This window comes from Neofelis nebulosa, chromosome 10 (genome assembly GCF_028018385.1).
Source record: "Neofelis nebulosa isolate mNeoNeb1 chromosome 10, mNeoNeb1.pri, whole genome shotgun sequence".
Taxonomy (NCBI): domain Eukaryota; kingdom Metazoa; phylum Chordata; class Mammalia; order Carnivora; family Felidae; genus Neofelis; species Neofelis nebulosa.
In genome coordinates, this window is record NC_080791.1 from 92,606,958 (window position 1) to 92,625,045 (window position 18,088).

The 18,088-nt window shown below is 35.7% G+C and overlaps 1 protein-coding gene across 1 annotated transcript; it reads right to left on the reverse strand.

Moving 5' to 3' along the window:
- Positions 1 to 11,898: 11,898 nt before the first annotated feature.
- LOC131488752 (developmental pluripotency-associated protein 2-like) lies at positions 11,899 to 12,861 on the reverse strand. The gene has a single exon (XM_058690590.1). The coding sequence runs from the start codon at positions 12,859 to 12,861 to the stop codon at positions 11,899 to 11,901; it is 963 nt and encodes a 320-aa protein (XP_058546573.1).
- Positions 12,862 to 18,088: the final 5,227 nt, after the last annotated feature.

The following is an 18,088-nucleotide window of genomic DNA, read 5'->3' on the forward strand; positions in this document are numbered from 1 at the left end:
ACAAATTCAATCCAAAATGTATCATAAACTTAAATGTAAAGTGGAAAACTATAAATATTCTAGATGATTTGTTTTTAATCATTAAAATCTAAAGTTGCGTGCATGCAGATGATGTTAAGAAATAAGAATACTTTGCTTTGAATAGAATCAGAGTATTTTAAGCTTCTTTGAACAGGTGCATCAGCATTTAAACATTACAGAGAATGTTAGTAAACCCCTCTGTAAAAGAGGAAACATGTAATCAGCTCATTCTTTGGTACATCAATATTCTAATCAGGGAAACATTCCTGATTATGACTCAGTGATAATTTTCCCTTATTTTTTCATAATTCTTCTTAGAAATATCCAGTATATGATGAATAGACCAGAACTATGTCATGGAAATTGTTTGCTTTGCCACAACTAGACAACTAGTCTATACAGATAGATATGGAATAATAGTTACCATGATAGAAAAGGATTAACAGATCAAACAGTAACACTTGCCAAGACTGGAAATTGATGTGTTTCAAAACACTGTTTTATAGCCAAGATGAATAGGGTGAGAGCCACTATTCTGTGTAAGTTCTGTGTAAACTAAAATTCAATAGATTTTTAGTTTCTGTAGGCACAAAATAAAGAAACAGGGAGAGTATGCTTGGAGTGAGTGGTTTACATTCAGTTGTGCTACACAGGCACTCTGTAGCCTTTGGCAAATCATTAAACTGTGTGAGTCTCATTTTAGTCATTTAAAAAATAGGAATATAACATCTACCTCAAACACTGGTAAGGATTAGTGAGATGTGTAAAGAGCTGGCCCAGGGTTGGTACTCAATGAATGGTAGTTACAGGTATAGATAATATGGTCACTGGAATCCAAAGAAAATGATTTTAAATCTCTGGCCATAAAGAATCTATTAAGAAGTTACCAAAGGGCTGATTTTAATTGCCACCTTTTTCTCTTGGCCTCTAGCTGAGGGCTCATTACCCATATGCCTATATTAAGTTCAATTTTGAGACTTAAATTTCTCTCCTTTCTAAAATGTCTCACTTCTCAAGGTGTAACAACTGACAAAGTTTTGACCTCTCCTGGCCGTCATAATTCCCTGATGCCGTTTTCAGCTTTTTCTGAAATTAACACATATCAGCTTTATAAAACACTGGAGTGCAAGCTTCTGAAAGACTTTGCTCTTATTACCACAAAATGCCAACTCCCAATGACAGCCTGGTATCCTCTCCTTCATGCCACTGCTATTCACTTGCTAACACTTTTCCTTTTAAGTAGAACAAAATTCTGACATATCTTTTGACATACCTGTTGACCCACGAATTTGACATTTTTAAGTTACTCAATTGGAATAACAAATCCATCTGTCTATTTAGGAAGCTGAAAAACATGGATTATTGTAAGTTTGTTTCCTTCAATTTGTTTCCTTCATCATTTTTCACATAGATAAGAAAAGACATAAGAGTATCTCATGTATCTACTTCATTCATTCATTTTATCAATATTAATTGCGAATTAATTATTAACTGAGAATCAATTTATCCAGAAATCGGGATGTATATAGTAGAGATAACAATGAGCAATACTTGAAGATCTCTAGTTTCTTTAAGTATGCATGACTTATCTATGTCACAATATTTCCACACACTTAGCTCCTTGAGTAACACACATTGATTGTTTCAGTTGGTGTGGGTAAGGAATTTGGACAAGGCTTTGCTTGGTGCTCTGTTTCAGGGTCTCGTCTGAAGCTAATGCCAAGGTGTGGTTGTAGTGTCTCCTCAAAGCTTCAGTGGAAAGGATCCACTTCCAAGGTAATGTGGCATTGGAAAAATTCAGTTTCTCACAGGCTATAAGACTGAGGATTTTAGTTTCTTATTCGCTGTTGGCAGTGTCTACTCAGAGTTCATTGTCACATAGGTCTCTCTATAAGGAAACTCACAATATAGTAGTTTATTTCAGTGAAAGAAAGATACTGCTGGGAAGATAGAAGTTATAATTTTATATAGACTAATCATAGAAGTGACACCTATGACCTTTACCATTTTCTATTGGATAGAACAACTCATGAGTCTTGCCTATGCTCAGTGGAAGAGGATTATTCCAGGGGGAAGGAAATACCAGATCACATGAAAAACTGAAGGCCATTTTAGAATCTGTCCAGCACGGAATATAAAATCTAATAGAAGGGGCGCCTGGGTGGCGCCGTCGGTTAAGCGTCCGACTTCAGCCAGGTCACGATCTCGCGGTCCGTGAGTTCGAGCCCCGCGTCAGGCTCTGGGCTGATGGCTCAGAGCCTGGAGCCTGTTTCCGATTCTGTGTCTCCCTCTCTCTCTGCCCCTCCCCCGTTCATGCTTTGTCTCTCTCTGTCCCAAAAATAAATAAAAAACGTTGAAAAAAAAATTAAAAAAAAATAAAATCTAATAGAAGTTCATAAAGGCAAACAGGCCATTACAATGTAGCTTCATGCACACCTTATTTAAAAATTTTACTTACCCTCATATCTAGGTATTATTATCTCATTTAACAGATGAGGCTACTAAGCCTCAAGGTTCTATCTAAAGCACCTAGCAGTCAATAAAACCAGTATTTGAACTTAGGTTAGGTTTATTTAGATCTATAGCTATGCTCTAAAAATAATGGTAGTAAAAAAGTGTATCCCTAGAAATCCTGTAGAAATTCTAAAGATAATAACAAATAACATAAATATGTTTAACAATAAATTCAATGTTACATAAAACAAAATTTACTAAAAAATAAACAAGAAAACATAGAAAAGCTAAGTATCCTGTATCTGTTGAAGATATTGAATTTATATTTAAAAAACTCCCACAAAGAGAATTATAAGTCCACATGATTTCACTAGTGAACTCTATCACATATTAAGATAATAATATCAGTCTCAGACAATTTTTTTTTTCAGGAAATACAAAAGAGAGGACCCTTCAAAACTCATTTTATTAGGACAGAATACCCCAGATAATGTACTCTTAAAAGTATATCTTACAAGGCAATCTTACAGAGAGGGAATATTAGAAACCAATATCCTCCAGGGGCACCTGGGTGGCTCAGCCAGTTAAGAGTCTAGCTCTTGGTTTTGGTTCAGATCATTATCTCATGGTTTCTGAGTTTGAGCCTTGCTTTGGGCTCAACACTGACAGCATGAAGCCTGCTTGGGATTCTCTCTCTTCCCCTCTCTCTGCCCCTCCCATGCTCATGCACACACTCTCTCTCACTCAAAATAAATAAATAAACCAGAAGAAAGAAAGAAAGAAAGAAAGAAAGAAAGAAAGAAAGAAAGAAAGAAAGAAAGAAAGCCACTATCTTCCAGGAACAACGTCACAAAAATTTATAATAAAACATTAGTAAATTAAATACCATAATATGCAAAAAGATAATACATAATAATCATAAACAAGCAGAGTTTATCTCAAGAATGCAATGTTTGTTTAACATTTGAAAACCAACTAATGAAATTAACCACATTAACTGAATAAAACAATCCATATATTCATGTCAATAGAGAAAAAGCAGTTGACAAAATTCAATATTAATGATAAAAGTCTTGATAAACTAAAAATGAAAGGGGTTATCCACTATTTGACAAAGGGCATCTACAAAAAAAATCTTCAATTAACTTTATGTTAATGGAAAAATATAAAACAATATCCTGTTAAGATTTAGAACAAGACAAGCATGTCAGTTCTGAGTGCTTTTATTTAACATTATACAGTGTGTCCTACCCAGCTCAATAAGGCAAGAGATAAGCATAAAGTTTGGAAAAGAAGAAGCAAAATTATCTTATTTTCTATTGACATCATTGCGAAGGTAAAAGCAAAACAAAACAAACAAACAAAAAACCTCCTGAAGAATTAGTAGAACCTATAAAGAAATTCAGCAAAATATTAGAATTCATTCTATATACAAAGATCTATTCTGTACTTCCATACTATCAATGAATGATTAAAAAATAAGATTTCTAAAATGACATGTAAAATACCAAAATTTTTAACAAAAAATTGTGCAAGCTTGCACATTGGAAATTACAAAATAACATAGGAATTAAAGAAGACCTAAGTAAATGGAGAGATATATCATGTTTATGTATTAGAAGATTCAATATTTTCCAGACATTAGTCATTAAAACTTGATAAATAGAAACAATAGAAAATTGATATATCAAGGTTTTTACTTTTAAATTTTGGTAGAAATTATCAAGTTGATTCTAAGATTTGTATTGAAAAATCAAAGGACCTAAAATGGTCAATACGATTTTTAAAGAGAAGATCAAAGTTGAGGATTTTAGCTACCTAATAACAAATGTCAGTAATTAGGACAGTGTTGTATAGGCATAAATATAGATATAAAGAGCAGTAGAATAGAAAAGAGTGCCCAGAAATAAAACCACACTTATGAAGATAAATGATTTTTGACTAGGGCACAACCAAAAAAGGAAATGTTTTCAACAAATGATGCTGAATCAACTGAATAAGTTTATTCATAAAATAAAATTTAATCTACTGCTCATATCACACACAGAAATTTGTGAAGCAGGTGCGATGTATACATAAAAGCTAATACTGCAAAGCTTATAGAATAAAATAAAGGGGACCTTGCAAATTTGTGTTTGCAAATAATAGTATACAGAAATCACTAAACTAATAATAAAAGTATTTAAAAATAAATTTTATCAAAATAAATCTTTAGTTCATCTAATAAAGACATTAAAATATGAAAAGGCAAGCCATAGTTGGAGAGAAATTAATCATGGTGTATATTTCTGACAAAGGACTTGTTCAAGAATATATAAATACTCTAACTCTCTTAGAAATCAATATAAAAAATAGATAACCCTATCTGAAAAAAAAATTCTTTAGGCAAGAGATATAAATTGTCCTTAAGTATAGAAACAGGTCCTCAAATCATTAGTTGTTAGAGAAATGAAAATAAAACCGTAAGATGACATTTCACAATTAATGGAATGGCTAAAATTTTGTAAAAAGTGGTAACAAGTATTAGCAAAAATGTGTATGGCCAAATATGCAGAGCAAGTAAAACCCTCATACATTGTTGGTTAGAGTGTAAAATAATTCAAACATTTTGGAAAGCTGGTGGGCAGTACCTTATGGTGGTTGGCAGCCTCAAAGATAATTCTCAATCATCTCCATCTCCTTGAATTCATGCCCTATGTAGTCCCTCATCTTGAGTGTAGACTGGAACTAGTGACTCACTTCTAAAGAATAGAATACAGCAAACGTAGCTGCACTTGTGATGAACATAGCATAAGGTATAACTTGTTGAATCACTATGTGTACACCTGGAATTAACATAACATTGTGTGTTAACTATACTCAAAAAGAAAGGGAGAAAAAAAAGACTAGTACTAAACCAAATTCAACAGCACGTTAGAAGAATTACATGCACACACACACACACACACACACACACACACACACAGAATAAAATACAGCAGAAGGGATGAGATGTCATTTCCAAGATTTGGAAGTCTTCCAAAAAGACTTGAGTTCTGTCCCGCTCATCACCTCTACCTTTCTTTTTCTTAGAGTCCTCACTGTGAGGGAAGCGAGCTGTTTATGGAGAGACCCTGTATCAAGGAATTGAGTTTTATAACCTGCAGCCAGCAAGGACAAAGTACTGTCAACAATCATGTGAGTGAGCTTGCACATGGGTCCTCCTTATCCCAAACCTTGAGATGACTAAAGCCCCAGCTAACTCCATAATTTCAACCTTTTAGAAATATTAAGTCAGAGGGCCCAGCTAAATCATGGCTAGATTCCTTGACCACAGAAACTATAAGATAATAAATGATTGTCATTTTAAAACATTAAATTTGGGGGTAATTAGTTACACAGCCATAGATAACTATAATATGCTTATAAAGTTAAATATATACCTATCCAAGGACTCAGTAATTTCTCTTCTAAGTATTTACCCAAAGAAAATATATACATGGATGTACTCTCCCTCCACCACCACCCCAAAACATGGATATACAAATAAAAGCAAAAATCCTTGTGTAAAAATATCCATAGTGGACACGGGCTTGATTCATAAAAGTCTTAAGGGGTGGCAGGTACAAAAAATAAAATCATAAATGCTCACTAAGAGGAGAATAAATTGTGGCATTTATAGGTATAATACAACTCAACTGTAAAACTAAATGATTACAGATCGATGTAATAACATAGATTGACTTAGATACATATTAAGCAAAAGAAGTCAGACAAAAAGAGTCCATACTATATTTACTTACCTGAAGTTTAAGAATAGCAAAATAACCTATGGTAATAGAAAGCTAAATAATGGTTGCCAATGATTGAGTGGGAATTAACAAAGAGTGGGCATAAGGGCATTTTCCAAGGGTATTAAAAATACTGCATATCTTGGTTGGGTTAGTGGTTACTACATAGGTATTTACTTATCAAAAATGTGAAGTGTACATTTAAGATATGCACATTTCACTGCAATATATATCTCAATTAAAAAATAAGACAAATATTTTTAAGCAAAAAAAACCAGACATAAGAGTGCATTAGCATATGCTTACATTTATATGAAATTGAAAAACAAATAAAATTAATCTATGATGATAGAAAGAAGAAACTACGAGCATTGGAGATGATAGGAAGGAGCGGTAGGACATGGGTAGCGGTAGGACATGAAATTTTAATTGCATTGGTCAAAATTCACCAAATTTTAAGATTAGGATCTTTATGCTTAACACTTCATATTTTTTGTCAATAAAGAAATAATAACCATAAACTAAATTTATTGAATATATTTGAAAGACACTTGGTTTTCTCAAGGGAAAAAAAAAAAAACAGTAGAGAGGCAATAACAGTTCTTCAGACCCTAGGCACTGGAACTGAAATTTAATTCCTACCAGATACCTTCTCTTTCTATCATTATCACTGTGTTTTTACAATTAGCTTCTGCTTCATCTTTGGCAAATGTATTTTAGATTCACCTTCAATTTTGTTGAGAGGCAAGATAGCTACATCTTTCTCCCATAATCAGTTTTAGAATCTTGAGGAAATACTCTTACTGGATCAAGTTGGGACATAACTGCTCTTTTTGACTTGCTATTATTGGTCCAAGAAAGTCCTCCAAAGAATTAGATCTTTCTGGGAAGAAACAAAAATCAGATAAATTTCCCCTGTAATACTATGTTAGATAAGTAATTATGGCACCTCCTACATTCAAACTCATTTCCAGCTAACACCCTTGAACAGTTGTCCACACATCCTTTCATTTATTTTTGTTTATTTTTTTATTTTAAATAAGTGGTCACTTTTTGGAACACCAATGTACTCCTCATTAAAGGATTGTTCCTACAAACCTAAAAACGACTCATGGAAAGGCCCCATACAGAAGGCTCTACACAATAGAGTTACAGTAACTAGCTACACTAATCATATTTCTCTGGAATCTGGACTGAAGAATGGAGACATGATTGAATAGTAAGGAGTAAAAAAAAATAAACAAACTTATATATGAGAGCGAGTATCTAATTGAAGTTTCTGCTAATATCAGTATCATACCTATCACATTGGGAATCTTTTAAAATGAAGATTTAGGGGTGCCTGGGCAGCTCGGTTGAGCGTCCGACATTGGCTCAGGTCATGATTTCATGGTTCATGAGTTTGAGCCCTGCGTCAGGTTCTGTGCTGACAGTGCAGAGCCTGGAGCCTGCTTAGGATTCTGTGGCTCCCTGTCTGTGTGCCTCTTCCCCACTTGTGCTCTATCTCTGTCTCTCTGTCTCTCTGTCTGTCTCTCTCTCAAAAATAAATAAACATTAAAAAATAATAAATAATTAAAACGAAGATTTAGATTTAGTAGGACAAGGTTGGGGCCTAAGATTCTGCATTGATAACAAGGTTTCAAGTCAAGACCTAACCCCTGAGGGCTGTAGGTCTTTTGAGCTTCCTCTGATTCCCCAGGGCTTTCAAATTTCAGTTCTAATCTACATACATCCCACCCCAGTTTCTTAAGGTATTCTAAACCTACTTTTGCAATTTAAGCAGCCTGCTTATCACAGAAAATCAACACATAATAAGTTTTATTAAAAGTCATTTCTATCAGTTCATTAACATCATTGAGAGCCTAATAACTGTCTGTTCATCACTTCTTTTTTTGTAGCAACTTCCTTTTGAAGCCACCCCTTGCTAAATATCTCCACGTGAATTCTCGTGTATTTTAATTTTGGAAAATATTTGGCAGCTACAACAAAGTTCTGGATCCTATAAGCATGAAGTTTCACATTTCTCCTGTTTGTTGTCACTTAAAATTTCCCTTCGACTAAGATATGTTCCCTAGGTCATATCTACCAGAGAGGTAGCTGGAGAACTAAGTAGATGGTAGAATTTATTTACTTTTGTCCAAGCTCCCATATTGTCTTTCAGGGTGCAACCTCTGCAAAGTACTTAACTTTTTCTGACATGAGTTGTAACACCTAGTAATTGTAGATTAATATGTCAATCAAATGAAGATGTTTATAAACAAATTAAAGATTGCATGGCCAAGAATTTTCTCTATTCCAGTTTCTGCCAGTACTGAAGTCAGAAAATGGGAAATGTTTTATCTCTGGCTTTGCACTGAAGTTATTATAATGTAAAACTTCACCCTAATAATTAACCTATACCTGGCCTTAAGCAGCCAGATTCACTGAGGAGCCATAATCATCACATAAAACAAATCAAGAAGAAGGAAAAATAAGAAAAATCTAGTAATGCTATACATTTATTTCTTTTCTGTTCTCATCCTCATTTATATCTGCACTCAACTCTGTTTAATTGCCCTTCAACTCTGACTTTGTACCTGTGTCTGGTCTTTGAACATGGTGTTTGGGGAACTACCTGCCATTGGAATTGTCCCTTTATTTCTGGACTATGACTTATATCCTCAAGTTCTCAACAAACTCGTTGCCAATTCTAGGAAGAAACCTCAAGCCAGATATAAGTGTATCTCAAATATTGCGTGACACAAACCTACACTAAAAAAAACACCTATTTTTTCATTTATCATGAATCAAACTTAACCCGATGTCCTCTCTTTTTGTTAGTTAAGCCTGATGGGACTTGGCATCATGGGGAGACCAACACTAACAATATAAGGCTGAACTTGCACTTGACATCAAGAAACAGCCGTCCCTCTGTGCCCCCATACACTATATATAAGTGGACCACAGGATAAGTAAAATGAGTTAGTCCAAATTCCACTGATCCTTTGTACCCCAAGCAAATAGAAGTGTCCAGAAACAGCACAGCAGAGACTATATAAATACATAAATCCAGGGGCGCCTGGGGGGCTCAGTCAGTTGAGCATCTGACTTTGGCTCAGGTCATGATCTCACGGTTCGTGGGTTCGGACCCCACGTCGGGCTCTGTGCTGACAGCTCAGAGCCTGGAGCCTGCTTTGGATTCTGTGTCTCCCTCTCTCTCTGCTCCTCCCCTGCTCACACGCTCTCTCTCTCTCTCTCTCCAAAATAAATAAAAACATTAAAAAATTAAAAAAAAATGAATACATAAATCCAACAATGACAGGAAAATATACCCACTATATGGCATTGAAAATATCTTAGCAATGCTCTGTTATCAAATGGCCCTGAGGAGTGGCTCCCAAGAAGTGGAGGTAAGAGGGACAGAGTTGTTTTGAGAATATTGCGAATTAGGTGAACACTATACAAGACTATAAATAGGCCAGATATTGTGTGCTACATATGTGTTGATATATATTTAACTCATATGCAAATGTTGTAATGAATGCTCAATAAAATCATTAAAAGTTATTACTGAATTCACAGTAGAATTTTTTGCTCTTTGAGGTTGCTTTAGAAATTATTATGTCATTCTTCTATTTGTTCATTTCTTTAAGAGCTTCTGAAAATCAAATAGGTTAAGAAACATTTGCCACAAGTTTTTCAAAGAGGTAAATGTACATGTTCAGCTCCATAAATATCATCGTTTAAGGATTAGGTCCAACCAAGACACTGACTGTCGAGGAAAAGGGGAAAAGTAAGGCTTCATGTGCGCTTCTGAGAAATGATGTATAAAGTGGTATTTGTTTTCAAAGGAATATGAAACAGCTATTTAAGCATGGGAGGCGCAGGATGGCATTACATCTGCTTCCCACTGCTCTTTCCTTTTATAAGAAGCTCTGCTGCAGCACACACAGAATGGGGACAGCGAAGGAAGAAACAAGAGGGCGTTTGGCTCTAAAGCTCTGCCCAGCACACTCTTACTTTAAAAAAGGAACAGGGGCAGACAGCAATCATAATAAAGAGAGAGCAAAATAAAAAGCAACCTTCTTTTTCAAAAAGAACTGCACTCCACTGGAAAAATAGAGATGAAATCAATTCCGAGCAGCAGCCGAATTCACATTACACAATACCCTATTCAAGGCAAGATCTGTCAATCATATTCGATAGCACAGAGACAGAGAGGGAGAGAGAAAGAGAGAGAGAGAGAGAGAGAGAAATGATTATTTTACAAAAAAAACAACCCTGCCTGCTCCCCACTCTGATTTCATCAAGAGCATCTAAATTTCTAAGCTGGGAGACAGAGAAGTTTTCTGGTTGTTTATGTCCTGGTGGTAATTCTAAATGAGTCTCCAATGTCTCCCTGTGCGTCTAAATTTTCTCTTCTAAGGACACCAGTCAGATTGGATTAGGGCTCACCCAAAAGGCTTCACTTTTACTTAATCGCCTCTTTAAAGGCCCTATATTCAAGCATAGTAATATTCCTAACCTGGATGCCTTTTATTTCATTTTCTTGCCTAACTGCGCCGCGTAAAGCCTCCAGTACAGGGAGGAATAGAACTGGCAGCAGTGAATATTCTTACCTTTCTCCTGATGTCAGAGAGAAATCATCCGGTCTTTCATCATAATGTATGATGTTAATTGTGGGGTTTTCAGAGAGGCCCTTTATCAAATTGAAGCTCCTTTGTACAGACATTTTGTTGAATGTTTTTTATCATGAAATGGTGTTGATTTTTAATTGTTTTTCCTGCTTCTATTGAGATTGTGTGTGTGTGTTTTCTGTTAATAAGGTATATTATACTAACTCATCTTCTGATGTTAAAAAAACCTTCTAATCCTGGGATATCCCACTTGGTTATGATGTATAACTTTTAAAAACATAATGCTGGCTTCAGTGTACCAGAATTTTGTGTAGGATTTTTGTGTCCATATTAATAAGTGTTAGTCTATAGTTTTTTGGGTTTTTTTTCTTGAAATGTTTTTATCTGGATTTTTGTCAGGATAATACTGACCTCAGAAGATGATTTGGCCAGTGCCCCCTCTTATTTGATTGAGAAAAGATAACATTAATTGATTTTTAAATGTTTGGTAAAATTCACCTGTGAAGCCACTAGAGCCTGGGGCTAACTTTTTGGATAGTTTTTGATTCGTTTTCATTTATTTCTGCAAAGGTGGATAGTAAGCCCTTTTTTCATTTCTAATTCTTTGATTTATCATAAGGATAAATCATAAAGGATGATTTATCTTTGATTTGAATTATCTCTCTTGCTTCTTGGCCTCTTTAAAACTTTTTTTTCCAGTTGTATTGAACTCTTCAAAGAACCAGCTGTTGGTTTTGTTTATTCTCATTTATTGTTTTTATAATTTCTATTTCATTAATTTATGCTCTCATCCTTATTATTTCCTCATATCTAATTCTTTAATTTTAGTTTGCTCTTTTTTTTTCCCCTGAAGGTGGAAGGTTAGGTTGAGATCTTTCTTCTTTATTAAGATAGGCATTTAGCATAAATTTCTGCCACTGCCTTAGCTGCAGCCCATCACTTTGGCATGCCATTTTTTCATTTCCAGTCATTTCACACTATTTTCTAATTTCTCTTTTGTTTTTTTTTTTTTTTTTTTTTTTTTTTTTCTCCACCATTTATTCTTTATTAAAATATGGCCCACTCAAAGGGAAAGATGTTGATGTATTCAAGCCACGTCGCCTCTCCTTCCCCATTGCAATTAATCTTTTCATTATCTTCTTATTCCTCTTAGCACATTCAGGGCATAACATGTTATCTTCAAGGCCCGGGGATGGGAAAGTACAGGCGGGCAACAGGAAGAGAGAAATCATCCTCTTGGGGGTGTCAGGCACCCAGGCCTGACCTGCATGAAACTGCAGGCGAACCCAACCTTTTGTGTCTGCCAAGAGAGGTCTGCCATGGACCACACACCACCTGACACCAGAGGCTTGCAGCAGAAAAGTCTCAACGGAAACAGGAATGGGACGTGAATTCACAGACTTGGATTGACTGGCTCTTGCAGCAATTCTTGACCACGCTGCCAACATGCCTTCTTGTGCTGAAGTTATCACTTCAACTATATTAATCCCTTCCTCTCTTTCACTCTTCTTACGTTTCCGAATCCTTGCTCTCTTGGTTGCCATCTTGCATTTTGTGGAACATGACTGCAATTTGGCCTCTGGTGATATTTTAGGAATATTCTCGTTTATTTCAGAGTAAGCATGTTTCTGGAGCCTCAAATAAACATCTATTTTCCGGCCATCGGTACTCAAATTAAATTGTTGGCACCAGTTTCGCAAAGTGTCCCAACGTACTTTATTAACCGGAGGCAAACTGGTTGGCAAGGGAAGGATTGGTGTATTACAACAACTATGTTTTGGACAAGACTTGAATTGTTCATTCATTTGAAGATGACAAACTTTATCGTTTGTCCCAGGCATCTCCAGGCCAACTTCTGAAGTTGAAGAAACACTTGGTTCCACCTGATGTTCTTCATTAGTTTCTTCATTAACTGGAACCAATGTGAGAACCACAGTGTCTTCCTCTAATGCCTCCTCAGAGAAATTCTGAGCGCTGTTTTCATAACTCGAGTACGCCATTTCCAGGAATACTTAGGTCTAATTTCTCTTTTGATTTGTTCCTTGACCCATTTGACTACTGGACACTGGGAATTTTAGAAAATATATTTTATCAACTCTGTTTCTCTTCCGAAATTCTTGTTAATAGTATTTGCTTGTTAAAACTGGATGGATTACTTCAGTGCAGTCTACACTCCACTCATCTCTACCAACACAATGTGAAGCCTCTGATGTGGCTCATTGGCAGTCACATTCTTCGGTATGCTCATAGTCACCCCGGAGTTATAGTAGTTTGTGCATACTGGGTTGTTAAACTCTACTAATTGCTAGCTTGTTGTTCTATTGTTGCCTACAGTACCCTGGGCCATAAATTGCTTCACAGACTAATTCAATCAAATTTGAGATTTTCCCCAAGGTCATTGTTTGAGATTTGTTCTGACCCAGGAGGGTTCTTCCCAGCTGTTCCCTGTCCCACTTCTGTCTGGTGAACTAGCCAGCCTACAATTTAAACTATATCTCCAGTGCATCCATCAATCTCTGTGTGTGAATCTATATATAAATTTTCACCAATTTTGCTTGAGAGAAAGTCCATGGAGCTCCTTGTGCTCTCATGCTTGAAGCTGACCCTCTTGCATAGTTTTTACTTTAGATTTTTGAAAGTGAATTCACACTTATTCCTATGAAGATAGCACTGAATAAGAGTAGTAATAATTGGAGAACATAATATTCTTGAGTACTGTGTATGTGAAAATGCTATGCATATATTATGCACTGCACTGTCAGGAAAATATTTTTATCCATATTTTACAAATAAGAAAACCAAATATGAGAAAGTATTTTACTAAAGACATTCAAGAGTCCTGGCCAAATCGTGCAGTCTACTCAAGTCTCTCGCTTAAACATCATTGTTTAAAACCAATGATCTGACTTATAGGCAAATGTTAGAATGAAAAACTTTAATAGAGAAGACAGCTAGCTATCTAATAAAGTTACCAGAAATTAAATAATAAAATTGGAATTTGCAACCAGTCTTTGCATCATTTGCTCAGAGTACTCTCACTTAAATTGTAATTATATATTTATTATGACACATTCCTGAAGAACCAAGAGCATTTTGGCACAACTCCGGGGAGTAGGATTATCCTGTTACTAACTTATATTATCTTTAGTTGAAATCAGAGAAACTATGATTCATTCAGTGCCTTGAATTTGCTATGTACTGTGCTGGGATATTTCAAATACACCATCCTATTTATTTTTCCCAGTAAGATAAGCCTTGTGGTCCCCATTTTTTTAGATGAGAGGTTAGACTCTCTGAAGTATGAGGTTAGAGAATGTTTCCTGTAAGACTGACATTGCTATGAAGAAAGGCCTGAGTGTGTCTTATTCAAGCTTTTTCCTACTTATTTAACAAAACGTTTCACTCATGATAATTGTATGGGAGGAAAACTTTCCCTCCCTTCCTATGTTCTCTGGATGATCTAACAAACACACCAACACAAGACAGGATACAACTCACATTTTAATTTTGTACGTATGGGAGTTCATAGAAATATGAGATTCAAACTGACCAAAGCAGGCACCCTTTATATCTTTTATATAAACAAATTTGTGAGGATTGACAAGACAAAGAAGTTTGGGTTTGGGATAGAAAACTAGTGAAGAAGTAACACATTTGTTTATACAGGCTTCTCAGCCCTAAATTCTCTATCTCTGTGATAAAGATGTTTCTCTACCTCCTGGTACAGGAGGATACCTGTCACATGAGAGATTTATTTCCTGCCTTTAGGAGGACAAAGGAGGGTCAGAGTGTCTTTGCTCTGGCTATTTCTTAAGTAACTTTAATTAAAAATAATCAATATGCCAAAGTGGCATATTTTAGGGTGCCCTCCATCAACCCCACTATAATTATTCAGTACATGTTTGTTGAAGTGAAAGAAATGAATCAAATAAAACATGTGTTTGATTCTAAAAGTTAAGTTTTAAAGCCTATAAAACTTAATATCATATATAAATATTGTCTTTTCTGTTTTGACCTTAAGAGTGAAAATCAATCTAAAAGAACAGTTAAGAAACAAATTCCTAACAAACTAGATGAATAATCAGACTTACCAAGGATTTCAAATTAAAATGACAGTAAAACAACCAACAAAAGGGGGAAAACCCACAAAACAAAACCAAGGGAGGAATCAAAATAGACCTTAAAGGTCAGAAACAAGCAAGAACAATAGAACTTGGACTAGACATGGAGGAAAAAGCAACACGATGTTTCCGAATATGGTGCGATTGATATTCAAGTGAGGTTGGAAAAAATGCTGATATTTAGATTCATTCATTCATTCAGCAAATATTTATACAGTGTTGATTATGTGGCAGGTATTAGAAAGACAACGGTCCCTCCTTAAGAAGCTTATCTTTCCATGGAGGAGAAAGACACAATTAATAGTGTATATAATATTCATAGGCGAGAACTCTGGTACATGTATAATATTATGGGAAGAACAAGAAAAAGCAGAGACAGGGAGCCCAATGATGTGGAAGGAGTTACACAAGAAGGCTCAGCAGTAGAAACGCTGCTCAAGGTGATGAGAAATGGTTAGCCAGAGAAAAGAGGGCATTCCCAGTCTGAGAGAACGTATTTTAAAAAGGTCTAAGGACCTAGAGAGAACGACATATTCAGATTTTCATAAGTTGTTAGCTTTCTGTGGATGAATCACCAAGCTAAATAGAGTTGAGAGATTGGAGATAAAGGCTGAAGAGGTAGGAAGAGCATCCAGCATACCAGTCTGAAGACGAGGAAATCTGAGCCATTTTGAGGAATGAGCTCAAAGCAGGGGCAAGAGCGCCATCTATCGAATCTCAGCAACTACGTGCTACAACCTGTCTGAATCTTTTACTTTGTATACAGTCCGACTTTCCCATTTTTGTACAAGCCAAACAGCCCCAAATTTTATGAACTGAAGGTAAGTACTTTTCTTATGCCATTCCTGATGAGCCATATTCAAGGAGCTGTTGTTCAAACACTCCCTTCAGAATGGCAGGTGTAACACAGTTGAAACCCCCCCACCCCCCACCCCAAGTTCACATCAATAGACTTGCATACCTTTTTAAAGAGAAGCCTGCTTAATTTTCTTGTTTTCTTTTGACGGTGACACAAAAACCCTGTCTACAAAAATTGTGAATATTTTTTTTAAAATATCTGCTCACTTTGTAAGTGGGCTCAGGTTGGACTTTTAAACGTGTCTGAGACTACTCACTTCTCTGGTACAGTTCACTTTTGCTTGATATCATTACAAAGCCGTTTGGGGTTTGCTCTCATAATTGTTTGAAACTAAGAATGTTTTTGTTATACCTTACTTAGTTCCTTCTATGAAAGATTTGGAGAGAGAAAGAGAGAGGAATTTTTTTTTTTTTTTTTTTTTTTTTTACTATAATCAGAAACCTCAGACCATTCTTCTCTCCTCTCACCTTCCAGTGGTCTACATTCTCTACCACAGCAATGATATCCATGGCACATGAATTCAATGTGGTTTCAGTTGGCATCCAGCAGTATTTCACCCTATTTCTCATAGGTTATTGATTTTTGCCCCAGGAATCAGGCTGAAATATATCTTTGTAAAACAATATTTGCTTGAAAATACGTAGGAAGAAAATCTAAGCTGCCTTTATTCATATTATTGTTGTTAATTGTATCATTGTTATTATTATGGGGATAGTAGCACTAATTATGGGATAGTGAAGCTGGTAGTTTTTGGATGAAATTACACATCCTGAAGGATGCATCCATACAGGAGAAATGTAACAAGGTGGAAAGCCACAGGAAAGCTCTTATCAATTTGCCACTGTTATGAACAGTTTTCTGCTGGATAGTCTGGAAGCACTGACCTAAACAAAAGGATATATCTGACATGTTAAAAGAAACATAATGCTCTTCTCAAAGCCTCTTTTAAAAGAAGTAAAATTGTTTTATAGTGTGCTGAAAGCATAAAAAAGAAAGAGTCAGTAGAGTGTGCTTCTAAAAGTTTGGAAATGATTAGGGCCCTATTCTACTTCTTTACGAAAGCAATTGAACATTTGATTCTGGTATTTTTATTCCACTGAGTTTGAAACTTGCCTGTAGAATACCCTTTGCTGGTGATATGTCAAAATGAAAGGGACCCCGAAAATTCAGAAGACTTAACAGAAGAAAATTACATTTTTTTCTTAAACTATTAATTCAAAATAGGCACTTTGGAATAATTATCTCAAAATTTTTATGTATTTGGATTACCTCAATGGCTTCCTTATTACCTGTATAACAAATTCTAAAATCCTTAGCAAACTGCATAAGCAACTCCACTAGTATCTGACTAGCACTAAGCACAGATTCACCCTGGTTTCTAGTGACTCATTTCTATGAACCTACAATGTCTGATCAGGATGGTGTTTTCAGTGTGACTTCATGGGATGCTTTCACCTCAAAACCTGGGGTTCATTGCCTTGCCGCTTTGAAGAATGGAGAGGTGGCCATAAAATGATCAGCAGGCAAAAGTTTATTAGAGTATAAGATCAGAAACTAAGAATAGTAGGAAAGCTCTCTTTACAGAGAGAGGGGGCATTCGAATGTAAACACCTGTGACTATAGGCAAGGGTCCTTGTTTTATAAGGTTGTGGTCAGCCCTCCCCCTTCAATTCCCCCTAAATCCTTCTCGGGTTTTACCGGAGTCAATGGCTTGACTCCATTGTGTGAGGAGTTACTTGTCATACTGTCCCTCATACACATTTTATGTTCACTTTTTTTAGTTAGGTATTTTGATTGTCAAATTTCTTAGGGGAACTTGAGGGGGCAGTAGGTTGTACCTGTTATATTCTTAAGAGTGACTTTACCCCTAAGGGGGTTTGCTGTAGTCAAACGCTCCCAGCATTGTTCCAAAATAGATGTTTTACCCCACCCAGGAACCTCAGGTTCTAACCTTTCCCTCTCTGCCTATTTTATCCTATCTTTCTCTATTATATTATTATGTTCACTCTTATTTGTATTTCTTTACTACTATCCAAACTGGTATTCTTCCATACTTCTCTAATTGTGTGGGCCTTGCTATATCCATGTATCTATCTATCATCTATTTATGTATCTAGTATCTACCTATATGACATGCTCAACCAAACCTTACCTTCTCTTTGAGTCCTTTTTCACTGATCATTTGTTCAAAGGCAATCTCTTCTCTCTGAACAACCATAGCATTTATTGTTGGTTTTCTATTGATTC